This window comes from Podarcis bocagei (genome assembly GCF_964188305.1).
Source record: "Podarcis bocagei genome assembly, chromosome: 4".
NCBI classification, from domain to species: domain Eukaryota; kingdom Metazoa; phylum Chordata; class Lepidosauria; order Squamata; family Lacertidae; genus Podarcis; species Podarcis bocagei.
In genome coordinates, this window is record NC_138128.1 from 77,476,866 (window position 1) to 77,503,707 (window position 26,842).

At 43.2% G+C, this 26,842-nt stretch overlaps 1 protein-coding gene across 35 annotated transcripts in view; it reads left to right on the plus strand.

Annotated features, from left to right (window-relative positions):
* Positions 1 to 26,842, plus strand: part of ANK3 (ankyrin 3) — a 401,108-nt gene that overhangs the window by 150,155 nt on the left and 224,111 nt on the right. For 8 of the 35 annotated variants that reach the window (XM_081190794.1, XM_081190766.1, XM_081190768.1 and 5 more), the window contains exon 1: positions 21,481 to 22,122. The exons of 4 other annotated variants lie outside the window; for them this stretch is intronic. In XM_081190794.1, coding sequence (XP_081046920.1) covers positions 22,009 to 22,122 — 114 coding nt within the window. In that variant the 5' untranslated portion in view covers positions 21,481 to 22,008. Of the gene's footprint in view, positions 1 to 21,476; positions 22,123 to 26,842 lie in introns of those variants that run through there. 23 more of the 35 variants (XM_081190792.1, XM_081190759.1, XM_081190767.1 and 20 more) reach the window with 15 other exon arrangements.

Below are 26,842 nucleotides of genomic sequence, written 5' to 3' on the forward strand. Positions count from 1 at the left end.
CTGCTCCAGTGCACCTGCCCAAACAGTGGGTGGGTAGAAGCCAGCGGAACCCCTCACCCCATGAAACAGGGCATTTTGGAAGCAGAAACTCAGGCCCCTGAGAGCTGGTGAGGCAAAGGAACTCCCTCCCCCTGCTCCATCCCCAACCCTGCCCTGGCCAATGTGATGCTGCAATGGGACTCAGCTATACAGCTGCAAATAAAACGTTTTAAATGTGTTGCGAAGTGCAATATACAAATGCAGCACTAGATGGCGAAAGTGAGCTATGCAAAATTCAATGTATTTTCCAAAAGCATTTTCACAGCATTTTTTATTTGTGTGTAGATTCCACCTTGGTCACACTGCTTCATCAAGCCTCAATGCTGCTGGCCAGAGGTTAGGATTGCAGCCTAAGTCAGTTAGAAGAGTCATGACTGCTGCAAGTGTTCATCCACGATAGTCAAATAGTAATGAATATATCGTTCCCTGCCCGAACTCAAGATGTACCAGGTTCTTATTTCTGTCCCGTGAACTTCCTCCATCTGGAGACAGAGGAGCATCTCTCCCCACTGCATGCCACTGAAACCTCCATATCGTCTCACTTCCCAAACTCCATCTAAATATGTTAATTGGTTGAGTTTCCAATTCAGGCTGAGGGAAGGGAGTAACATTTGTCAAGGGATGTATGATATTCTTGCCACACTGTGGAAATTCCTGTAAACTAACACAGCATAATAATACTAATAACAGCAGCCCATAGTCCCGGATGCTGTTTCACATGCATCCAGTCTGTAGCTAAGAACCACTTTTGTTGGTGCTTAGTACAGAGACTTGGGCTCTAGAGATTCCTTTTATGTTCCGCATGAAGATTTTGCAGTATTACACATGAAGGAGCTTCTAAGCCAACATCCATATTTAATGCAACACATCCGTTTTTTAATTGTGTTTAGCTTTCTTTGTCTAGTCTTAACGACATTGGGAGGTTGTCCCTTGCATGTGCCTGGTAAGCAATTTATTTCACGACTCTCACAGTGCTGCCCGACAGTATTTATAGCTAACAATCAATCACTTTTCAACAGGCAAGTCCCCACTGTGATGATATAATACAGCTCCATGTCATATAGACCAATCAGATCAGAAGCTCTGGAGGTTTTGAGGTGGAGAGGAGAGAGTATTGCCAGCAATACTCAGTGGAAGAAGGCCAGGAAAAAACCTCAGTTTCTGCATATTTTGCCCTGCAAGATTATTATTATTATTATTTAAAATAACAAAATGCGCTATAGAATTTTATGGCTATGTAACGATTTGACAATGGCTCTGACCGTTGTGTGGAAGCAGTTCGTACCAAGACCATTATTTTATTTTATTTATATATTTCTTAGACATGGGCACAGTCCATCTTTCTTCAGAAGCTTTATGAACAGAGCAGGAGTAGTCTTTCCTGTGCCCCCGGCTTGGGTTTATTCCAAAATGAGTATGTGTTATATTTGCCATAGGGATGTTGCCACAAAGGGAATCTCTATGGACATCCCCATAAGTTTTACAAGCACCTTTAAAAAAAAAATTCTCTTGATTGCCTTACTCAGAAAGGCCACAAGATGGTAGTGCTCCAAATTTTCTTGAGAATACAGAGTGTGAAATGCAGTGAATCATTTCAGAAGTGTCTCTTCAGCTGCTAGATGAGATGAGAAGGAAAGGAAACATAGCTTGGCATCTTGTTCAAAATGCTCCTTTTTTCTTTTTTAATTCTGTGCAGTGGGGTTGCTTTGCCATCAAGGCTGCTCCTCACACTGATGAGACAGTAGCAACTGACTAGTTTACTTACATGTAAGAGGATACTCACAATCACTAACAAATGTCTCCTGCATATTGAAGCAAAGAGCAAATATACACAACTACTTGGCATTTCAGAAGGTTATTTTCTTTTTCTTTTTTAATTTTTTTTTGAAAAGTTTTTATTGTTAAAATAATTCAGCATTAATACACACATATTGCAAATATACAAGCATACAAACATACATTTCATACAATATTTAAACATACCTACATTCAGTCCCACAGATAATTCCTTTTCCCATCACTATCCACCACCCCTCACCCCACCTTTGTGTTAGAATTCCAATCTACTCAATTGCAATTTCTTTCCACTTCTATTACTTTCTTTCACACACCTTTAACCTAATTTCATGCTTCTTTTTCTATTACACATTGTTATCCATCTTATTTAGTATTTCAGTATTTTAAACGGAACTTGTTTATTCTAATAGGAGTTCTGATTTTTCAATATGGTTTTGCAAGTATCCTTTATACACCTTCCAATCCCTGTCTATCTTCTCTTTTGAGATCCTTCCAATTTCTCCCATTGTTTTGGATATATTGTAGTACTCCAATAATTTGGCAAGCCACTCTATTTTTGACAGTATAATGCCACTTTTCCAATTTTTCGCAATCAGTCAGAAGGTTATTTTCTAAGTCACAATCATACTGGATTATCATGGTCAGACCTTAATGAGTCATCTATCTATCTATCTATCTATCTATCTATCTATCTATCTTCTTCTCCAAAGCAACACTTCAAACCCATAACGTCCAAGGAAACCACTCTTCCCACTTCTACAGTCAGGGCCGTCTTGCCCATAGAGGCAAGTGGCATGGATCGCTGGGGTGCCAAGTTCTGGAGGGCGCCAGGGAAGAGGCGGAGGCTGGACGTGGCACCTCCCAGCATCAGCTTGCTGCCCTCACCCGCCTCCGCCATGCCACGTAGAAGCAGCGTGTGCCCGAAGCCTCCACCTGCTGGGGCCACCGTGGCACAGGTGCCAGGGAAGAGGCGGAGGCTGGGTGCAGCACAGCGCTTCCCAGCATCAGCTCCTCGCCCTCACCCGCCTCGCTGAAGCAGCGCCGCGCCCAGAGCCTCCGCCTCCTCCCTGCTGAAGGAGCCGCCCTCCAACTGCTGCCGGCCTCCTCCAGCCCTGCAAAGCTGCCAGCAGCACCGTAAAAAGGTCAGCAATTCAGGGAAACGGGGGGGGGGCCTCCGGAGGAATATTTGCACCACGGCGCTGGATATACTTAAGACGGCCCTGTCTACAATTCTGTACTAAGGACCCTTCCAGATGTTTGGAGAGAACATACGGCTTTGTGTATGTTCCATAAGATCCTGCTGAAATCCTGCAACTTTATATTGCAACTCTTCTGGGGTTATTGCTTTCCCCCCTCTTGGTTCTGGTTGTGCAAGCGAGCCCCTCCAGGTAGCAATAATGTGATAGTAATGGGGAAGCATCACAGAACAAATAAGTAGAGTGGTTTGTGGACGGCCCATTATATACCGTATTTTTTGCTCTATAAGACTCACTTTTTCCTTCCTAAAAAGTAAGGGGAAATGTGTGTGTGCGTCTTATGAAGCGAATGCAGGCTGTGCAGCTATCCCAGAAGCCAGAACAGCAAGAGGGATTGCTGCTTTCACTGCGCAGCGATCCCTCTTGCTGTTCTGGCTTCTGAGATTCAGATTTTTTTTTTCTTGTTTTCCTCCTCCAAAAACTATGTGCGTCTTGTGGTCTGGTGCGTCTTATAGAGCGAAAACTACGGTAGGTCCTAATGTACTGTGTTCTTGTGTTGGTGACGTGCTGCAGAATGCACCCTCAAAAAATGAAACGAAAGAAAACCCTCACCAGTCTGCAGAAGCCCTCAGTGTTTTGACTGGTGTTTATATGGCGGCTTTGTACTATGTTATCTCTGGCAGTACAAGATTATGCACTGATAGTACAGGTAGTTCATCTAATATTTTACAAGAGCAGAGTAGTCGCTGAGGGATCCCACAGTGGTTTTAACATTTCTTTGTTTGTGCTCTTTTTACACCATACAGTTCCACAGTTTGAAGTGGAAGACTGGCACCAAGGCGATGGGTTCTTTAGTTGTATTTCCCTTCATACTGTTTTCCCCCCTGCTGAATCTCACATAAAAAACCCAGCTGGTTTTTGTGGCTTGATGATGGCGTCCGGCACATTATGCTGCGCCACACTGGACTCCTGTGCGTCAGCGTCCTTCAGCAGAGTCTCCCTGTCAGCGTCCTTCAGCAGAGTCTCCGCAGCGGTAGAAACTGTTGCACTGTGTGGGTAATAAATCAGACCGTACGCAGGCTTGTTGCTTATCTCCAACAGTCTTTAATCGTGTAGCAAAACATCTTAAATCATCCCGGCGAAATAGCACACATCTTTTGCCTCTCGGTAAAACCGAAAGAAGACTCACACACAGAGAAACCACTCCCGTATGTGAACATAGCCACGCCTCAGAATGTGAAACGTCACTCAGAACTGTTTAACCCTGTAAGTTCTGATTCTCTTCACAGTTTTACCCCCGCTGTGGCAGACCCTCCAAGTGTCCCTGTTTTCCAGGGGTAGTCCTGGATTTACAGAAGCCGTCCCGGTTTCTGATTTGATCCCAGAATGTCCCGCTTTTCCTTAGGACGTCCTTATTTTCATCAGGGAAATGTTGGAGGGTATGGAGTTATCCAACCCCCGAGCCAAGGAGATAAGTAACTATACAACCTTTAGAAGACATCAGAAGGCAGCCCTGTATAGAGAAGATTTTAATGATTACTATTTTATTATAATTTTATGTATGTTGGAAGCTGCCCAAAGTGGCTGGGGCAACCCAGACATATGGATGGGGTATTATTATTATTATTATTATTATTATTATTATTATTATTAATAGGACGTTCCTATTTTCATTGGAGAAATGTTGGAGGGTATGCTGTGGAACTACACACACTGTGTGGCTCTGCCCACTGCACCAACATGCGGTCAACAAACTTGAAACAAAGGCCTCCAGAGAAAAACCTCAGCTGAGCCCTTCTCTGTGGCATGTACATTTTGGGACCAGGTGCCTTGATCATGAGGGATTCCTTCATGCAGTCAACCAACCCCGGGAAAATAATAAGTGCTTAAAAGTTTGCCCTCATCCAAAGGGTGTTGGTGAATAGGGATTGATGGTTTTAACAGGCAATCAAAATGAACGGTCAAAATTTGTGTTGTGCATTTGCCATTAAGGTTTCAGTTAAAGTGTACTCTGTGCAGTACTCTTGGCCATGCCTACTGCTTGGAAAGAAGGTTAGAAATACCTTCCAGAACTCAAGAGTGGGAAAAGGCTATATAGCTCAGTGGCAGAGCGTCTGCTTTGCATGCCGAAGGTTGCTGGTTCAATCCCCAGCATCTCTAGGTAGGGCTGCTGCAAACCCTGAGGAGCTGCTACCAGTTAGTTTAGACCATAGTCTCCCAAACTTGGGTCGCCATCTTTTTTGGACTAAAATTCCCATCATCCCTGACCACTGGTTTTGCTAGCTCTGGATGATGGGAGTTGTAGTAAAACCAACAACAACTGGAGACCCAAGTTTGGGAAACACTGGTGTAGACAGTGCTGAGCTAGATTTACCAATGGTCTGACTCTGCATAAGGCAGCTTCCTGTGATCCTAAGTAACTGGATAAATCCTGTGGATTCTGGCAGGGTCTTTTCTCTCACCACCCCATATATGAAAATCTCCCCCTTGCTGAAATACGAGAGCCTTCATTTCATCAGCATTGTTATTCCAATTGTTATTCCACTGAAAACACATCTGTTTAGTCAAGCATTCCCCTTAATTTGAACTTCCTAATCTAATTGTTTTAATTTTTCTTGTAACTGTTTTAATTGTTATGCTTTTTAATTGCCTTGGGTTTTTTTTTGGTAAATTTTAATTATGGATATTTTTATTGTTTCGATGGAAGAGTTGTATTACCTATTTTAATTTTGTGTGAATTTTATAATTGTACATGCCATAATTGGCATGTAAGCAGTATATAAATTGATAATTTATGGCAGTGATGCACACATACCTTTGATTCTAGCCTTATACACATACAACATCTATGCAATTTGCCCCAAGAAGTGCCCTGTGTAAATCAAAAACTTGCGTCCAATATTTTAAACATTAGTTGATCAGATACAAAAAGCTATTCTTTGCATTGAATAGCCTAGAATTTAGTTGTCTTCTGGGTGAAGTGTTTGGGTGTAACTGAAACACACATTTCACCATGCAGTGTTGCTACAATAAAAGATAAAAAACGCTGCCAATTTGCCTCCTTTTTTGCTTCTTTCTGCCGTTGACTGCCACTCAGGCTGGGAGCTTAAGCTCCCAGAGGCACTGGCAGTGTTGCTAAGAGCAGAGTTACATATCGCACAATTGCACCAGGGCCCCAGTGCTGATTCCATCTTCTGAGATCTGATTTGTATGTAAATACTCAGCAATCACCTCCAGGAAGAGAGAGATGGGAGGCTTCTTTTCATCAGAGTCTTTTGAAGCATCCTCACTATGGAGTTTAGCTGCACTGGGGTTTCCGGCCAGAAACTGGATTGGATTGGAAATGGTTTGCCTTAAAGATGAAGATTATTTGCACAGCTGGATTCATTCCCCTCTCCCAGTTTTCTTCTGTAACTAATTAAAATTATAACGAGGCTTAGACTCTTTAAAATACCAGTAGCATCATCCTGACCTCTAGATGCCGAATATTGCAGTGTGGCTTGTATGTTTGAGAGGGAATTATGCCCATATAAATCTCAACATGCTCCATTTAAAATTACAAAAAGATTTAGGTGACAGAGCCTAGGACTTGCCGTTCAGAAGGTCGGCGGTTCGAATCCCCATGATGGGGTGAGCTCCCGTTGCTTGGTCCCTGCTCCTGCCAACCTAGCAGTTCGAAAGCACGTCAAAGTGCAAGTAGATAAATAGGTACTGCTCCGGCGGGAAGGTAAACAGCGTTTCCGTGCGCTGCTCTGGTTCGCCAGAAGCGGCTTAGTCATGCTGGCCACATGACCTGGAAGCTGTATGCCGGCTCCCTCGGCCAATAAAGCGAAATGAGCGCTGCAACCTCAGAGTTGGCCACGACTGGACCTAATGGTCAGGGGTCCCTTTACCTTTACCTTTACTAGTGACTGATACATGCACCCATCATAACAGAGCCGTAGCTAGGGGTGGTGAGGTGGGCTTCCTTCAGGGGCACAAGCGGTGCCCCCCTCAAAATTGGCTAATAAATATGTCTATAAATAAAAATATTGATTATTGCCTCATAAGAAAAGGTTTTAAATAGAGAGTGAATTGAATGGGGGGGGAGGAGAGGCAGAAAGAAGAGCTAATTTATCAGTGGCTAGGGGGCGCAATCTGGACAATTCTGCCAGGGGCGCAAGATCACCCAGCTATGGCTCTTCATCATAATGGGTCAAAGAAGCAACACCATCTCCGTCTCCAGGTGCATTTCATGCACAAAAATGCGTTGTATCAGCCTCAGGCGGGAGCTCCTTGCCACCAGAGGCTAAACTGCCAAACATCAAGTGTGAGGACCCCCAGTGCTTGCCCCTTGTTCGCAAAGTTTCTTCTCCCCTTGAAGAACATAGTAACCATCTGCTCCCCACGCTGCTTGCTAAAACAGGAAGATGGCTTAGTTTTGCTTGTGGTGGAGGAGGAGGAGGAGGAGGAGGAGAATGTGTTGGCACAGTGATCTGTCACAGGACAAACCTTTCCCCTCCGTTCTTCTCTCTTTTGCCCATCATGCCTGTTGCAAAGAGGAGAGCTTTGGAGCAAGGAAAGAAAGGTTCTTCCCCAACATCCCTGCCATATATCTGCCAATTCAAACCACTTTTAGAAAACCAGCAACAGGAGCTGTCCTTAAACACATAGGTTTTGGGTAGTGCTGGAGTGTGACAAAAATTCTGCCTTTATCTAAGTGGTAGCGCAGAACTGCTTATTCTTGTATTAAGGGAGAATTTTATATGCCAAATCTAGTTTTAAATAAATATCAAGATTTGGGGTAATTCAGCAGAAAGAAGAGAAAACTAAAGAAAATTGCAACAGACATTTAACTCTCACAGTGCCATTAAACGTCAAAATAATGTGTGCCATCAAATTGAATAGTCACTTCTGCTTAGTAGTATCTATAAATGCGTTTGAAAGATGATAGTGCATCCAGAAATATTTCATTTTCTGTTTGTGTTCCACAATCATCTTTGGAAGGCAAAATGTTCTGCAGTTTTATATTTGAATATTGATGACATGTGGTTTAATTATTAGCCACTTTGAGTACCCTTGTGTGTGTGCAGGAACATATAAATTCATGCACCACATATATACTAGAGTCACCAACATGGTGCTTGGGGCTGCAGTGGTTACTCTTGTTCTCTTGACACCCACAAAATATCTGAGCCTTCCCCACTTCCCATTCCCCCCCTGGTCATGAGGTAGTTCCCTTTTTCTCTCTTAAAAAGTGCATAGGGCTGAAGAACAGAAGTGGCCAATGGGGGCAGTGATCAAAGGACTCACCTAAAAACCCAAATGTGCCCATGCACCTAGAAAGGGTAGCAAACCTTGTATATGTATACGTTGGGGATAAGGAAACTTGAGTGGTTAATGTGCATAGCAGCCGGCCATTGTACATGTTCACCTTGCCTCATGGAGAATGTGCTCGTATTCTGTCCATGTAGAGGGAATTAGAGCTTTGTCAGGGTCAAATCCAGATGTGAGAATTCTGGAATTGATATTGAATGCAAGGGGGACTGAAGCTGTATGCAGAATCATCGGAATACCTTTACATATTTATACACTGAAAAAGGCTGTGTTCATTACTTTCCAGGTGAACATAAATGTGTCTGGCCTAACCATCCCACTTCATTTCCTGTCCTACTGGCTGTGTTCCTAACAAACCCAGGCCTAACCTGGGAAGAGGTGCCTAGTGGGAGGCAAGCTACCCTGGCAGATGATGTCTTGGCAAGCATCCCTTGTGGTATGCAGGGGCATGTAGGGCATGCTCATTCTCACAGTCTGTGGGGCAGTGGCAAAGCCTTGCAGACTCAAGAGCACACCTTTAGGAGTGGGGGACCTTTTTCAGCTGTATTCCCTTTGGGGCACAACAGTGGAGGGCACATGCCAGGGGTGGGCAGAGCAGTGACTGTAGATTTCGCCTTTCTTCAGCTAATTTCTACACAGACTCACACACTTCCCTCTACTCTCCCTCCATTCAAGTGAGATGCATTAGCAAAGTTTAAGGACCACATCCCTGCTGAGCAAAAGGGCTAAGAACGGGTCTGAAACAGGACCAGATAAGAGCTGGTTGGGAGGGCTGCATTTGTCCTCCAGACAGGATGTTCTCCATCCCTGGACTAGACAATACACCTGTAACACACAGAGGGATTCCTCTGCAGGCAAATCAATTTAGAAAGGGTGTCTTGGTGGTGGGGCTTTACAAACAATTGCTAGAATAACACAGGGAGTAGCTATATCAGTCAACCTCAAAGCAATCCACCTTGCTTAAGACTGGTAACCAAGATGATGTTGACTTTTTCTCTATTTGGACTAAATACATGAGAAGAGAAGACTCCCTGGAAAAGACCCTGATGTTGGGAAAGATTGAGGGCACAAGGAGAAGGGAACGATAGAGGATGAGATGGTTGGACAGTGTTCTCGAAGCTACCAACATGAGTTTGACCAAACTCCAGGAGGTAGTGGAAGACAGGAGTGCCTAGCGTGTTCTGGTTCATGGGGTCACAAAGAGTCGGACACGACTAAACAACAACAAAACATTAATTTGAATATGACTTAATTTGAAATCTGGGCATTGTTTTTTTCCAGTTAGCTGTTGGGCTGGGTAGAAACAGAGCTTGTCCAAAAAGAAAAAGAAAGAGTGAAAGAAAGACATTTCTAAAGGGTAAACAATAAACCTTGGCCTTTGTTCAACACTGAGCACACAGAGGCTTTCCGGAAACAAATCTCTCAGTGACTGAGCATCCAATCATTCTGAGTCACCTCTAAAGAGAGACTTACTGTAGATTGCTGTGTTGTGTTAATACTTTTCTGTATGTTACTTCAGAAGGACAGTGGCAGCATATGATTTCCCCTACCCCCCTAAAAAAGTGAGAAAGGAAAGACTAAGCAGACCTTAACAGAAAAGCGCTCTCTCTCTATCTCTCTCTCTGTGTGTGTGTGTGTTGTGTTGTTGCAGAGCCTTGCCTCTCACAGTGGATGACATAATTTTGTTCTTAGCTGTTCTGCAAACTGCTTCTGGTTTTTCAATAGCTTCCTTGGCCTCAGGAAAATTATTCCAGATGGGGTTTCGAGCATTGAGAAAACTGATGGTGTGATTATGGAGTTGTGGGTATGATAATCTCTGTGTTGTATCATTAGTTTTTGTTTAGTTTCACCTGTTCTGTACTCACCTAAAAATAAAATTCTGTTCATGGTCAATCCAAATTCTGCACCAGTATCAGCTGAATCCTGCAGCCTCTATGGAGTCTGCCTGTTCATGTAGCTTCTTTTATTTTTTACTATTTATTCTCATGTGCCAGAGTGGGGGGGAGAGACACACAGAACTGCATTCACTGGGTGAACTAAAGCAGGTTCTTAGCAGGGGTGTTGTAAGAACAAATGGGAAAAAATACCTTGCAAATGACAGTACAAGCCACAGGAAAGCTCTCCTGAACATGCTCAGTCAGTAGAGCATGAGACACTTAATCTCAAGGTCATGGGTTCAAGCCCCATGTTGGGCCAAAGGGGGTTGGACTAGATCACCCTCATGGTCCTATCAAAATCTACACTTATATGATTCTCTTAGTCCCTCTGAAATGAATGGGAGCTGCAAAAGAGGCCAAGTTTTAGAACCCTGCCCATCCAGAGCTTTGCCCTGCCATTGCTTATGTGTGCTTCCTTCCCATTGAAGAGCATGGGAGATATTGCCATCAGATTCCCTGTGTATGGTTGAATGTGCAGCTCATCTCTGTTAAAATCTAACAGCAGCTCCATATGCATTTAGACTTATGAAAAAGACAAGTAGGCGCATAGTCAACCTTTGGAGAGTGTGGTGGTGTTGCATGGGGAGGAGCATTGCTTGGCCACATTGCTCCTGCACCACCTTTCAGTGCATGGAGGGGGTGGGTCATGTAAAATCCACCCTCCCAATTGCTTATTTCCATTAAAAGTGAAGCTGAACCATTTTGGATTTCTACCAGTTTTTGATTTGCAATTTTACAGGCTTCAGGGGGGCGGGGGTGGGCTGGCTAATGTTCTTTTGGGTCTGTGGTCTGGCGATTAGGCATCCCAGGGTCTGAATTACTATACCCACTTATACAGGAATTACCCCATAGGAGAAGAAATGTATATTTGCTTTGGAAATTACCTTTTGTTTTAATTAAACATTGTAAGAGATGGTTTTAAGCTGTGCCTCACTTTAAGTGATCGACTTAACAAGCTCTCCAAGGCACTTTTTGAAAAGTTTACTACTGTATTTAAGTGTAAATTCTCAGGTGTCCCGTCTCCCCCACCTCTGCGCTAGTTGGCAGCTTATCCCTGCACTCCTGTCAAGTTCCAAGTCCCTTGCCAGGAATGTGTGCTGCTTAATTTGAGAGTCCTTGGGAAAGCCAACCTCTCCCTCTGCTCCTCTGCCCCCACTACCTAGGTCAGCCTGACAGCCAGCCAGCAACAGTGGCCTTCCAGGAAATACACAGCATGCCAGAATCTGGGATGCTGTGGACGTATACCTATGAATAGAAGGAGAACATAGGTAGGATGAGGCCACTCAGATCCACATCCATGCATGTTTTCAAAAGGATCCCTCCCTCCCACACAGTTGCCAACTTTTCAGCTGGACTCTGTAGCCTGTCAGCCAGTTCTGTTGATTTGTTCCAACTATGGCTCATAACAAGATAAAAGAAGAGAGATGTGCATTTCGTTGTCTCAGGAATAATCAGCTGCACACCCATCTGAATATGAAATCCTTCCATTCTATATACAGTTATTCCTCTCCCATTGCTGTGCGTCTTGATTTATGCTGCTTTAGATCTAACATGGATGGGTGACTCCTTTCAATGTGAGCGCTTGAATTCCCCAGAATTTTAAAGGGGCTCCCATCCTGTTAAATAAATCTCAGGCTGCAATCCTATACCTAGGAGTGAGACCCATTGAATGTTGTGGGGCTTACTTCAGAGGAGATATGTGCATCATTGTGTGGTCAGTCATTTAATTATGTAAGCATATTAATGGAAATAGGAAGGTGGATTTTACATGACTGTCTTAAACTTGCATACAAATAAGACAGTTTCCTTGGAAGAAGAAGAAAATGCATTATTTATTTGCTTTTCGCCAATGTAGGTGCCATCTTTTAAAAAGCATTTTTCCTATGTCAAAGGATAGCATGTATCTCGTCTAAGAAGGCACCTGCTCTGATTTAAGAAGTGTTCTGATTTAAAATAATTATTTTTAAATCTGTTACCCTAAATTAATCAGAGCACCCTTTGAATCAATCAAAGTGTTTTCATCAATTTCAGCAGGGATTTCACACACACGTTAATCACATATTTGCAACCATAAAAGGTGGAAAGCTGCTTTTTGAAAACAAAGTTGAAATTCACATAACATTGAATTCCAAATGGATACGGCAAAAGCCTATGGCTAAATAATACATTTTTGTGTTTCTCCAGAATCACAGTCCTAACCATAGACTTTTGATCAGTGTTGGTGACAAACTGGATTGCTCTGCTCAAAAATGTCAACTTTTAAAGTTATATATGAAAAGTATAGAATATAAGGCACAGCCTTCAAGGTCAATAGAGGACTCCAAAAAATTTGAAACTAATTCTTCTTATACAAAACAGCATCTTGCTATAATGGAAAGTAGAGAGAGTAATGCATAAAATTTGTCTTCAGAAAGGAAAACTAGATTGTGATGACAGGATCTAAGATGGAAAAGACCTATTAGGTCATCTTTTCTATTGCTCTGACAAGGGAGGATTGTTCTGTTCAGTGCATTTTTGAGTGTTTTAGCCAGTTCAGTTCCAAATGTCTCAAGCAATGAGCAGTTCCTTGCAATACAATGCTTAAATGCAAGGCTACCATGAGAGGAAAAAGCTCTTCAATGTTCTTGAGTGCCATGAGGCAAAACCAGAATTAAAATCTTATTAAACCACATTCATTTTCTGGTCCTTACTCAAACATTCTTCTAACATCCATATACAGTGGTACCTCAGGTTAAGAACTTAATTCGTTCTGGAGGTCTGTTCTTAACCTGAAACTGTTCTTAACCTGAGGTACCACTTTAGCTAATGGGGCCTCCTGCTGCTGCTGCGCCACCACTGCGCGATTTCTGTTCTGATCCTGAAGCAAAGTTCTTAACCCAAGGTACTATTTCTGGGTTAGCGGAGTCTGTAACCTGAAGCGTCTGTAACCTGAAGCGTCTGTGACCTGAGGTACCACTTAAAAGAAATCTTATTTTACATTTCTAAGATCTGATATTTTTATATGCAAATCCAGTTGCCATAGCCGGATGTGCTTCAAAACCTGAGTGACTACAGCATAAACAGACTGGGTTGCCCTCCTAGATCTTGCTTCAAGAGGAATAGCAGGACCCCACTGTAGAAAAAAGATTGATTTTTTCTGCAAAGTACAGAAGGCAAAAGTGAAGAGGAATATATATGTGTGTCGGAGCTGAAAAGAATATCCACAGCCACAAATATATGCATTATTTTAAAACATCACCTTATCTTCTCGTTTTGCTGTTTAATTTTGAAAGTGATTCCCCCCCCCCCCACAACTTTGCGTTTGGGCTTTGGAACATTTGTCTGTGTTTTGAAGTTCAAGTTCTTAAGGACCTCTTGGCACTCCCCCCTCTCTCTTTTGGTTACTTGTTGGTTTCTTCTTATGATTATTTTGGCAGGCATTAAATATACACTCTCATAAGCCATGGGCTGTCAATGATGAAATAGAATGTCATCAATAAATGCTTTTGTCGAATGCTATCACCTGCCTACCTCCCAGTGCTGTCAGATCTCAAATGCCATTGTGTGTCATCTATCTAATAGCAATTATCAAAATATCAAGCACTGGAACTTGATGACTGTAAGATATTGATATAGAACTAACTATGAAACCCTTTGAATGTGATCCTGGCTGTGTGGCAGCCTCTCTCTAGTTATATAGCCTTTCTATGTGAGAAGAGATGCTGACTGCTGTGTGAAATACTCACCCGAATTCTTAGTACTCAGGTGGATGGACCATATAGACATTGATCCAGCTATGCAGGAGCTAGTTATGGAAAAGCAGATCCTGAACGTCTAGGTGTGCTTTGTGGCAAATATTTCAATATTGAGATGATACCTTGGTGGGGATATTTAGCATCCATATTTTCAAAGGAGCTTTTGGGAGGGGTGTGTGAAATTGATTTATTTCAGCTCTGAGGCACAGTTCTTCTATCCACATTCACTGTGCAGCATTATCGGAGTTCTAACAAAATAGGTAATCTACTTTCATCACTAGATGCTCCACATTATCGTGCATTGATTATTTAAAATGTTTAGGATCATCAAGTAACGTTAGAGGTACTCCTTGGGGCATCTCCTTGAAACTGAAACGGTACACGTGGTCTTTAATGGATGCCTTCCGTAAACTAGCTGTACTACTTGGGATGGCTGCAAATCACATTTCGTTGGCATACTGAACATTTAATGGGCAGAAATGACTAGGAGGATCACGGCGTCAGTTTGTACGTGTTTATTGCGGACAGGAGAACAAATCTGTACAAGTTCAGCTGGCATGCAATGAGCGGAAAAGTCTAAGCTGGAATGAACTCTTCACATTGGGCTGAATGTAAGCTGAGTGTCCTACTTTAGCATGTCCTCTACAGATAAGTGAATTAGGCACCATTTTCTGCAGTAGCAACAGGATGCTGTTTCTGGCTGGGAGAAGGGGTTGTTAGATGCATCGTAGTTACTTGCATAGGTCTCTCCGAACTGAAATGCTATAGAATCTGATTCCATGTGACATGGTGCAAGACCCTGATCATGTCAAGTAGTTCCTGTTGAAATTGAGTTTTGATGGAAGGTCCTCTTGGGACATCAGCCCTTCTATGTTATAAATTTATGAAAAAGGGGATGAAAAGGCATCATGCTTCCAGATGTCTTGCCCAAGCAACACACTCCTTAAATGAGCAGCTACATCAAGCCCTTGAATGGGGCGACATGCTGCAATTTGCTGGGCACATTAATATTGTTAATACATTGTATTTCATCTGGTATTTCTAGGCTTTGCCTCCCTTTGCTTTGTGTCTTCCCCAGGCTTTTGTTTGTTTTCTAAATTTGTATCCTATCTTATTTCTGAAGACAGCTAATTTCTGTTTGGGAGGATTGGGGGGGGGGGGGAATCCATCCAAAATCCACTAAAATAGCAGGTGGAAACAGGAGTAAAAGCAGCCAAGAAAATTCAGTTCTAATTTGGGGAGGACAGAGGCCAAAACTATAAAAGGAACTGGACACTATTAAAAAGCTTTCAAGAACAGAAGTGGCAATGCCAGGTGACAGACTCCCCCTCCCTCAGGTGCCAGTCTAGCTTGTAAGGTCTCTAAGCAAGAATTTCAGCATCTTCCTTCTCTCTTCCACAGAAGAGGGAATGTCTCATTGAGATCATATTTGTTGTGTCACATGCATGCATCATCCAAAAATAAAAAGAATGCTTTTCCTCACAGAATTGTTATTTTCCTTATACAGATTTGTGTAGCTTGTGCTCTTGACTTCAGAGATGATGTGGGTGGCAATTGGAGACTGGACTTTTTCTGACTTAAAGAGATCTCCTCCATTTTCCTCCTCAACAACATTCTGCTTCCATGAATGCTGTTTTTTACCAACCATTTCACCAGTTGATTTTACCTTATCTTTATTATTATTATTATTATTATTAGTAGTAGTAGTAGTAGTAGTAGTAGTAGTAGTAGTATCTGCTTTAGTTTTTATGTTGTTTGATTTTTATATTGATTCTTAAGTGCTTTTATTATATTTTTCATAGTCTTGGGTTCTGACTTAATTTGAGAAGTAGGGTAGCCATTCTAGAAATAAATGAATTTGCCCCATGTCTTCATACACAGAACCACAGCTTTGTGCGAATGATTATTTAATCCAGAATAACTGCTATCCCTACATTGTTGAGGTGGGGTCATCTGTTACACTCTACATTGAATCATAAATTACTAGAATTGCCCAGTGTTGTAGCATTTACTCACTGTATCATAATGGGTTTGGTATCTCCACCCCCATAATAAGCATGCACTGAAAAAGCTTTTTTTAAAAAAATAAAAATAAAAGTCTATTCTTACAATCACATCATGAGGGAAACACACCAGTGGAACACACATGCATCCCCATAGTTACAAATTGGGGGGTGGGAGTAATCAGGGAAGAAGTAACAGGGAAGCGCCATTGGTACCCAATGAGGTGGGTCATCATTGCTGTGCCAACCCTGTTTCCACATCAGTATACTTATATATTTTAATGCCCTGTGTTTAAAAACAACACTGCTCCCTTTAACTAGAATAGAGAACAGTTTGGACTTGAACCTTTCTCCTTGATGAGTTTGCATCATGCTTGCAGGGAAGGGGTGGGTGGAGGGGGTGGGGAGTTTTTTTAAAAAAGTGAGAGCACACTACAAAAAAATCACCCCTCACTTTTAGCCTGAAATGGTACAGCCTATTATGTCAGCTCAAGATTCTACTCAAATGAGCAGATGAGCTGGTAGAAATGTTTTGTGGGCTCAGCTTACAAGGCTGCACCTAAGAATCCTTTTCTTGGGAAAGATGAATATGTAGTCAGCAAGTACACTGTGCAAAAAATTATTTCAGGAGAGATTCCTAAGTGCTAGGGAGCCTTGCCCTAGAACTGCTTTCAGAATGGACCGGGCATCCTTCAGAGGACTCACCACTGTCTCAAAAGCAGCATTCCCTGACCTTGAAGCATGATTGGAGCTTGAATGAAGAACCACTGTGGTAGTGACTTTGTGCCTGATTTACAGCACTGTGATGCAATGGTTTGCATATATCTTCCTTAGCTGCATTTTGTATGCTTCCATTGTCTGGAGCTTAGACACCATCATCGTAGCTGACGGGGGAGGCTGCTACATTTGATTTTGGGATTTTTTTGGCTGCTGTCCCTGGCTCCTGCGTCATACCCAGATCCATTTGCTTTGGGTAGATTGACTTACTGATACTATTGCAGATAGAAGGATTCTCATACACTGTTACTGTTTTCTGTTTATTGCTCATGAATAACAAATTGTACATGTTCCTGAATAAGTGACATGAACGTGGGCAAAAGATCGGTTGAGCTGAACCACAAGTAAATAGGAAGCACTGTCATGACTGATGTATACACAAAGGGCAGGAAAAAACTGCCTGGATCAAAGCAAAATTCTGTCTAGTCCAGAAGCCTTGTCTTAACTCTGGCCAGACAGCTGCCTCTGGAACCTCACAAGCAGGACATGAAAGTCCTAGAATCTAGTTTATTAAAAAATAAAAATTTTAAAAATTGGTATTTTGGGGTATTCTAATGTCACTTTATGTGTGTAAATTTAATGAGATTTCCCTCTACAAATGCATGTATTTGTTTGCCACTATTCCAGCCTGTTTAAAAAATAAACTGGGCCTGCAGAACTTGTAGCCCGCCAAGCTGAACGCAGCCCCCCAGACACAGGTATCCAGCTGCGAAAAGAAAAGAACAGGTGGTTCATGAAGCTGAATTTTGCTTAGTGGGTCACAAGCTGAGTGGACCTAAAACGGAACCACGACTTGCATAGACTTAAATGCCACCATTAATTTTGTACTGGAGTTTGTAAGAAGTCCAAAGTTTTGAATATTTAAAGCAAAATAAAAATGAAAAAAAGTGCTTTCTATCTAACATCTTACATGCTTACATTCATTCATTCATTCATTCATTCAAACAAACATATACATACATAATTTTATTTGTATGCCGCCTTTCCACAATTAAAACTGTGCTCAAGGCAGCTTTCAACAACACATCAAAAATAGTCATAAACAATAAATAAAACATTCAAAAATACACAACCAAACTGAACAATTCCCACCAAAATCACAAGATCTAAAATAAAGATACAACAAACCCCACCCCACAGCAACCTCCATTTTTGTCTCTGGAGTCAGTCAAAGCCACACCCTCGCAGTCCAGGTAGAAAAGGCCTGCAAGGCAGGGAGCAGTCCTTCCAGGACTCACAGCCAATATGGTCTCTCGAGTGTAATAATTAGGTCAGAGAAGCTGCTTTCCATTCTGTTTTTGTCAGAGTGGGCGTAGAGCTGCATAGCACAAATTCATTATTTACACATCTTACCTGTCTTGGAAGTGATGCAAGAGCAAACTTCAGACATTTCTGGAATGTCGGCTGCAATAATATTATGCAGTTGTTAAGGGGTGTCCCATTTTGATTCTTTACCCCATCCTCACTAATAAATATTAATGATGTGAAGTACAATAACAACGAAGTTAGTTCTTTTCTATAAAAATACATGGCACCCATGAGGTGTACACTTCTTAAGTACAAATGCAACAAATTCATGTTTACAAAGACTTGTATCATACAGGGTTGTTCATTGGGAGTCTGCCCTGGAGCCAGAAGCAGTATATTAAGTGTATCTAAAGTGTACATAGTGGTGCCCAAAGCCTTCCATCAGCTTTGGCTGATGCCCTTAGCTGGACCGGGATAGCCCAACTTCTGTCATCTAAACTCTGGTAGCCTCTAGATTAGATGTTACACAGTGGTACCCCGGGTTAAGAACTTAATTCGTTCCAGAGGTCTGTTCTTAACCTGAAACTGTTCTTAACCTGAAGCACCACTTTAGCTAATGGGGCCTTCCGCTGTTGCCGCCGCACGATTTCTGTTCTCATCCTGAAGCAAAGTTCTTAACCCGAGGTACTATTTCTGGGTTAGCAGAGTCTGTAACCTGAAGCGTATGTAACTTGAAGCGTCTGTAACCTGAGGTACCACTGTACATGGGGCTGCCTCTGAAGACAGTTCAGAAACTTCAACTGGTACAGAATGCAGCAGCCAGGCTGCCCACCGGGGCAGGATTTTGTTGGCAGCTGTCTGTCTTGAAAGACAATGGGGTGCCCTTAGGACGTACCCACCACACAACTGAATAATGCACCACACTCTGTGGTGGGGAGGGGGGCACCCACCACCCACCCATAAATTTTAAGAGGCAAGCCTTTGTGGGGGACAATGTTCCTCACTCTGAGGTGAGGAGGCAGACAGGCAGGGATGGGAGATCCTCTTTTAAAACCCTTCTTTCTCCTTCCTGGGTTTTATCCCAGGTCATGAAAAGTTTACAGTGAGCTTGAAGGAAGAAGAAGTTGAGGAACTGTTGCTCATCCAGCTGAGGTGGAACTGAGATTTTGACATGGTCCACTGAGCATGAGAAAGGCAAGGTTATGCACCATTAAAGTCACATATAACTTATAGAGCAGTACTTCTTAACCGTGTGTGTGTGTGTGTGTGTGTGTGTGTGTGTGTCATGGACCCCCTTGAGAATCTGTTGAAAGCTGTGGACCTCCTCCCCAGAAATATGCACATTTTTTGCAAGATTTTATTGCACTGGGATTTTTTGTGTGTGATCAGTTCACAGACCCCCTGAAGCCCATGCATGGACCACAGGTTAAGAACCCCCTGTTCTAGAGATTCCCTTTTTGGCTTGTTATTTGGGCGAAATGCTATTGCTTTATCAGGATCCATTTATATTACATTTATAAAACTTTATGAGAGTTATATCTTAGAAATAAAATATTATCTCACTGGATATGCTATGTTATAACATGATATTGTGCGTGATTAGAATACTGTATGTGAAGCACCTTTCTTTTATTTAACAAAAAGAGGGAATTTCCCAAGCCAGATTTCCCTCTCCCTCTCATGAATCATTAAACTTGACAGAAAAAAAATCACCGGCTCCCTCGGCCTGATAGCGAGATAAGCACTGCACCTCAAAGTCGCCTTTGATTGGACTTAACCATCCAGAGGTCATTTACCTTACCTTTGTTACAAAGGTATCACATGGTAGTTTATTATGTTATTCTACATAATTATGTAGTTTATATATAGCTTAATATTTACTGCTTGCAATGTTCAGTGATCCTTGCTGTTAGGTCCTAGATCTGGAAAGCCAGTAAAGATCAAATTCTGCCAAGCTCTGTTCAGCACGCTACACTTGGTTCCAATTCTGTCTCCTCCCATGCAGTGCCATATTTTACCCTGGCTCTCCCAGCCCTAGGTCTGTCTTTGGGACCCATCTTGGAGCAGAGTGGAGCAGGGGACAGACTCAGATATGTTTAAAATCAAACGCTGGCTACCCTAACAAGCCCTAAGGAGAAAGGAAGAGTGTGAGAACCCTGTGAGACCATACAGACCTGTGGTGCACTTGTAAGGTTGTGTGAAGGCGATAGGGAGGACCCCAGAGAAGCCAAAAACCTATGAAAAACCAAGGATGGGCACCATTGGCCTTCAGCACCACCAGTCAACACCAGACAGAGAAAGGCATATGGCTTGCCTGCATTGCGCTGGTTAGGGAAGGATAAAGAAGTGGGTCAGCACTCTACTTCCTCTGCCAATCAAGATGTGTAGAGAGAAATAATAATCTGGGAAGAAGGTCAAGGAGGAGTGTAGCTTCTGCCTCTGCGAGGCTTGGGGGGTGGGGCAACACACAAATAATTCCTCTAGTAACCCCAAGGGAAATCTCTGCTTGAGTCCTTTGTCACAGACCCCGGGATTCCAGAACTGTATTTAGAGCAAGGAGATGCGATCACAGTGCCCCTTAAAAAGGCTGCTACTTCTATTTCTATTTGTCAAGTTGGTTCCTTCCTTGTCTGGTTTCTCTATAGCACTGCTATTGTAAACAATAATGCTAGTGTCTGTGTATGTGAGCAAACACAAATGCTCACTCACAGAAACACACACACATATATAAATACATTGTGTTGATACATACACAGTATGGTCTCCCTCTATATATATATATTTGATATATGCATAATTTTAGATGCCAACAGATACAGAAAGACATGTGGTAAAAATTGTCTTGATCTCCTTTGAGCCCATACTAGTGGAAAATGCCCCCTGCAGGTCTTTTTATACTGATGCTATTTTATTCCCCTAATGAATATTCAAAAGCTGCAGTCACTGAGGACTCAGGTGGCAAAAATAGCAAGGTGATCGAAGCAAGCCCTTCCATAAAAGCCTACATCTACATTGCTCAGTGCAAGGAAATAGGATTTGTTACACAGATTCCTGGCTGTGCAGGGGGGTGGGTTCTGTTTTCCCCCTTTCGATCATGTAAAAGAAAATTGCCAGGAAATTTCCTATGAATTAGAGGCCTGTTTCGTGCGCTCGCATGATCACATCTCCCCCCTCCCCCCTCCCAAGATGTGTTGTAATAAGCATGTGTTTAGAAAAGAAAGGAAGAATAAGACAACAGTGCTTTCTGTAATCCTTGCAGCAAGATCGAACATTCAGCATAAAGGGCACGCTGTTAAGATATAGCAATGCATGCATTGTTTTCTACATAATGCAGTCAGGGTCTCCATGGTAAAATGAAGGGGGGAGGAGAAATATATTTTTTATTTTTTTATTTTTGTCACCATCAGCAGTTAATCTAAAGTGGGAGCTGCTCCATTTCATTGTGGGTTAAGTGGCTCACCATGCAGAATTAAGTGAGGGAGTATAAATCCTAACCGTTGTTTTTGAGTGGTGGATTTCTAAAATGCATGTGAGGATTTTTGAAGAAAAACACTGATCCGACAGGAGTTGTTGCTTTGGAGTGTTTGTAAGAGGAAGCCATCATTTCCAGCATACCCCCTTCAGTGGAATCACTTAGACACTTCCAGCTGGTGGTGGGGGATGCAGCCATAATACAGCTTTCTCTGTCCCAGCTGTCTTTCTCGTTACGTTAAATGCATTAGGATGGCTGCACTGTTTTGCCGAGCTTCAGGTACAGAAAGGTACTGGAAGAGATGTTGCAAGCATGAATTTGTGTAGCATCTGCCAGCTTCGTCAAGACCTTTGAATTGCGAATGTCTTCCTGGCTCCAGCCACAGCTTTTCTTCCAGGCACTGCTTGTGAGGAGGGCTGGTTAAAGGTGCCTGAGGATATCACCTTATATACCAGGAAGGATTGTTGCAAAGGGTGTTCTTAATGCATTATGGCTCACGCAGCATCACAGCTCAAGAAAAACAGAGATTTAGAACTTAACGCCGAAGAAGAAAATGAGAAAAAGAGAAAACATAGGAAAAGATCCAAGGATCGGAAGAAAAAGGTACCTTTATTTGTAACAGCAATTTCTTTACATGGATTCCTTTGTTTTACTTTGACATCTCACACTGCAGTGAGAGCAGAGATGTGGTACGTTGTAACTTGGTGACTGTGGATAATTGTTAAGGCTGTGAAATGTCATTGCAAGCCAAAACTTGCGGTGGGTGGGGGTGGGGGTCGCTTTGAAAGGCAAATGTTTCTTTTTTTAAAGTCAGAGATTCTAGATTTGTTGCAGTGACCAGCGCAGGTGGTGGGCATTCTCTCCACCCCACCCACCCCCCGGCAGATTATCACATTGTCTTGAGATGTGAGCTCGTTTTATTTCAGTGCAATGGAAGTCAGTTTAAGAAATGGCAGTTTTGCAGGTTAAACAATTAGCATCTGCGTAGTTCTCACGTGAGGATAAATAGTTGGTTTGTGGTCTGTTGGTAAGAAATCTGTGCAGAAATTCTGCTGGGACGCGCTCACTTGTTTGCCGTTGAAATAATCCATTAATTTCAACAGAAGTCACTGAATGTGCTGCTGCGGTATGTGTTTTTTATCTTGACGGCCTATTTTATGGGGAAATAACACCCAAATCAACTGTTGTTATAAACTTTCTTTTGTTAGGTTGAAATATTGGCGTGAGATTACTGAGCCCTGTTCCAACATCCCCTCCCCCAGTTGTGTTGTAATTACCCTGGATGCAGAGGTACTTGGGGTAAACTGAGTCCTGGGCATGCCAATCTAGTGTGTACTAGCCCTTGCTGAATTTTGCCTGAAGCCAGCTGGCTTCCCCCAACATAAGCCTTGAAACACAATAGTGGAAAATAAGAGCAGAACCCTAAATGAAGATGCTGTGTGGGCTTGCCCTTTAAGAGGACACCTTACGCACCAGAAAAGGGCCCTGTGGTGGTTTCTTGGTGCTTAATAGCTGTGAATATTCTTTAAGGAAAAGGAAACAGAAGCAGCTCAGATGCCTATAGTCTGAACACAGGAATGAGGTTATGTTGCATTTTCATGTCCCTTTGTGATATTCCCTAAGGGACGCATAATCTAATGGGCTCTGAGCACTGATGCATGTGTTTCCTTAAAGGACACATTGTAAATTCCTTCTGTGCATATGCGCCTCTGTGACTTGGGTGGCAGCTTCTCATTTCCTCAGCTTTCTTCCTCCCCACCCCCTTCTCTTTTCACTGCAAAAAGCAGTGCTGAGTGTAATGAGAGAGAGAGAAAAGGCACTAAGGAGCCTTCTGATACAGTAAGACCGTTAGAAGGCTGTATATAGATGGCTGCAGCAAAGTGTGTACTGCAGCATGTAGGTTTATGGGTATTTCTCCCATTTAAAGGGGCATGAGCAGGCTTTCTGTTAAATTACTGCTCTTGTCTCCTTTTCTGCATAGATGAAACTAGGGGAACAAAATGCAGCCCTAAGGGTTGGTTTCCTGGCTTTTCCACTTGAAAAGCAAGGATGATATAGATGTTCATGATCCCCACCCCCAAACTTTATTTTATGCTTTACAAATGAAACCAGGGTCTCTTTCCGTCCCGCCCCAAACACTCGCAGGAATGCAGTCTTCAAAAAGGGTCACCCCTCAACATACGTCTTTTTCTCTGTGTGTGCGTGTGTGCGTTTTTGGAGTCAGAGCTGAAATTCATAGCCTCCCATTAACTTTCTTACAAGGGAGCTGGGTATTTTCTTTCAAGTAGGCTTGGGTTTAACAATAGCAAGTGTGTGGTGCCTTTGTGATTATTCATGTTGTCATATGAGCAGAATATAGAAGTGGAGGAGGCAGGGGGTGACCATGCCAATAAGTGCCTCTTGATTCAGTGGTTTAGACAATTGCTATGTCGACAGAAATGCTTTATTGTTTATACAGCATGATGTCTTAGAAGGGACATCTCCTAGCAACCAGGGTGGGACATGGCCAATTTTTTTTTAAAAAAAAATTGCAGTCATCATAAATGCCATGGATTTTCTTTCAGGATTGTGTTATGGGAGAAAGGTTTCAGAGTAGTGAACCTGCCCTTTGGGGAATATTTATTTTCTCTTGGTGTATGCTACAGACATGCTGAATTTATTTAAGAAGTGAATGAGAGAGAGAGAGAGAGAGAGAGAGAGAGAGAGAGAGAGAGAGAGAACGAACCTGGGGGTTAACTTTGGTGCATTTGCAGATCCAACCAGGGTGCATATTGAGTGTAGCAACAACCATTCTGACCTTCCTTTGTGCAGCACGGAATCCATGTCTGATCTCTCTGTTCATTAAGGTGGTGGTTTAGTTTCTTTTTAATTAGCAACCCCCCTTTTTTCTCTGTGAATTGTGAGTCACTGCAGATAAGACCCACCAGCAATGCTGATGCTCAAAGGCTAACCCTTTACCTGAACCGTATTAGAAAAAACCCTCTGGGAGGCTTCCAGTCATATTAAAACACTGGTGATGGTTAGAATCCCTGGGCAATTGAGGCAACAGAGATTTAGCCATGTGATGGTTTCAGTTTGCAGAACTGAACACAGCCTGTTAATAACAGCACCAGACAGACACGATTCCCATCTAATATTAGGACTGCAGTCTTAGGAAGCAGTTTCACCCTCTTTGTATTTTAAGTCTTTCTTCTTCTTCTTCTTCTTCTTCTTCTTCTTCTTCTTCTTCTTCTTCTTCTTCTTCTTCTTCAAATACAGTCCCGTCCCCCCAGGTTGGCTCTGAAAATGCCACCAGACCACCTAACTCTTTTCAGATAATCTAGTAAAGTTGAAACCAGTGAGACTTCAGTTAAGTGCTTTAGGAAAGAGTGTTGCTTATTCCCACCTCCCCAGTTCAGGTGTACAAAAGAGTCAGTGAATCAGGCCTGTGTTATGTAATACCCCATCTCCATTGCCTGTCTCTGAATGGACCACACAAAATGTCATCTTCTGCAACATTTGACAGATGAGAATAGGGATACTGCTGCATACACCCAGGGGGAGGAGCCCAAGGGGCAAGGCCTTGTAGATTAGTGGGTGGAGCCTGGGTGCAGCTAGGTCTCACAAGGGTGATGCAAGTGCCATGTTATCATTAAGATTTATATATGCCAACGGGTGGAGGGGAGAGCATTCTAATCCATTTTAGTAACCAGAGCTTAACCAGAGGTATGGATTTGGGTGAGTGTGGAACTGTGAAGTATCAATAAGGAAGACAATGTTAACAGTTCCCTCTCACCACTTTACAAAGATGGCAGGAGAGACACTGTGAGGTGGCTTCTCAGATGACCACAATCCTCATAATCTGCAGCAGAAAATAACCTACAGGGCATGTAACTGGTCAGGGGAGAGGGAGCTTGCAAATCTTCCCTTTCTTTGTAAACAACAAGTGCCATCATTTAAATGGAAGTCTGGCATGTGATAAGGCAAGGGAGAAAGGGGGTGATGGGCAGGAAGGAACCCTGATTTGAGTAAGACCCTGTTGAAATGGGGCTGGAACGTGCCCAGCCTTTTTGAATGCATTTTAACCTCCCCGCTTTCCTATACTCAACCCATCTCTGTGTACAAGCATAACTGAGACAGCAACTCTCTAGGGATGTGAGTTGACTGAACAGTATGTATGTATGGAAGGGTGGTGTAATGTGTATGGGTTGCTCGTGCATAAGTTGCCGCCTCTCCAGGCTTTGTGGCCTTGCTAAACCTTTCAGTCTGGGCAGCCCTTCACTTCGTGGCGGCCTCAGTCGCTAGCAGAATCCGTCAGTGGGCGTTTCTTAAATCTTTCCCAACATAAAAGTTGTTTGACACCCAGTCTCCTCCTACTCTCTCTGCGCGGAAGTCTTCTGCGCCTAGTGGGCGTGGGTAGCGGAGGACCCGTGCTCTCCCCGCTGGTGTCCGGTGAAGAGTCCTGGAGCCCTCTCACCGATTCCCCCATCAGCCCCTCTATATCCCTGGTGTTGCGCTGATTTGCTTCCCCATCTGCGGAGCTGCCTCTCTCCCTGCTGGGCCCTTCTCCAGCATCCTTTGAGAGCCTTCCCTCCGCCTCTAGCTCCGATGTCAGTTCCCTGACAGGTGGGGACAAGGCCAGCACATTCATGGGGAAAGCCAATACCTGTGAGGTGGCTGTGACAAATTGGTAGCCCTGGTCCCCCTTGTTGCTCACTTCACGACCCACAGGCTCTGCTGCCACCACCACCACCAACCCACCTGGCGAGGCTCCTGCAGAGCTCTCCTCCTCCTCCCTGACTCACTGGGGAAAGGCCAAGGGGGTCCATCCAAGGCGCTCTCTCAGCTGTCTCACCCAGAATGAGGCAGGCTGGAGGGGAAACTATTGCCACTAGTAACGCGACAAACCAAAAGCAGAGGATGATGGGCCAGGAGGAGAGGTGGGGATGGCAGTGCTAGCAGCATTTATTGGGTGGAGATGACTGAGGAGAGAGGGAGGGGTGGCAGGAGCAGTGGGGGAGAGGAAGAGGAGGAGGCTTGGGGGTGGTGCCAGCCCTTGTGTGGGTGACTGGAAGGAGGAAATTGGGGGCTGGAATAAAAGATTATTTGGCATCGGATTAAAGTAATAAGATCCATGTGGGCTTGTCTTTTGGCTGCATTTCAAGGCATTGTGGGCCAGTTCAAGAGACTGGGGTATCCAAAACAGAAAAGCCAAGTGATTTTTTTCTTGTCTGCTAGTTGTCCTAGGGTACATTCCTCTAGGAAACTATATTATCCAAGTCTCTGTGAAATGAATGGAAACATCTCCCATTCATCTCAGTGGTCCTGCCATATCAGAGAACCT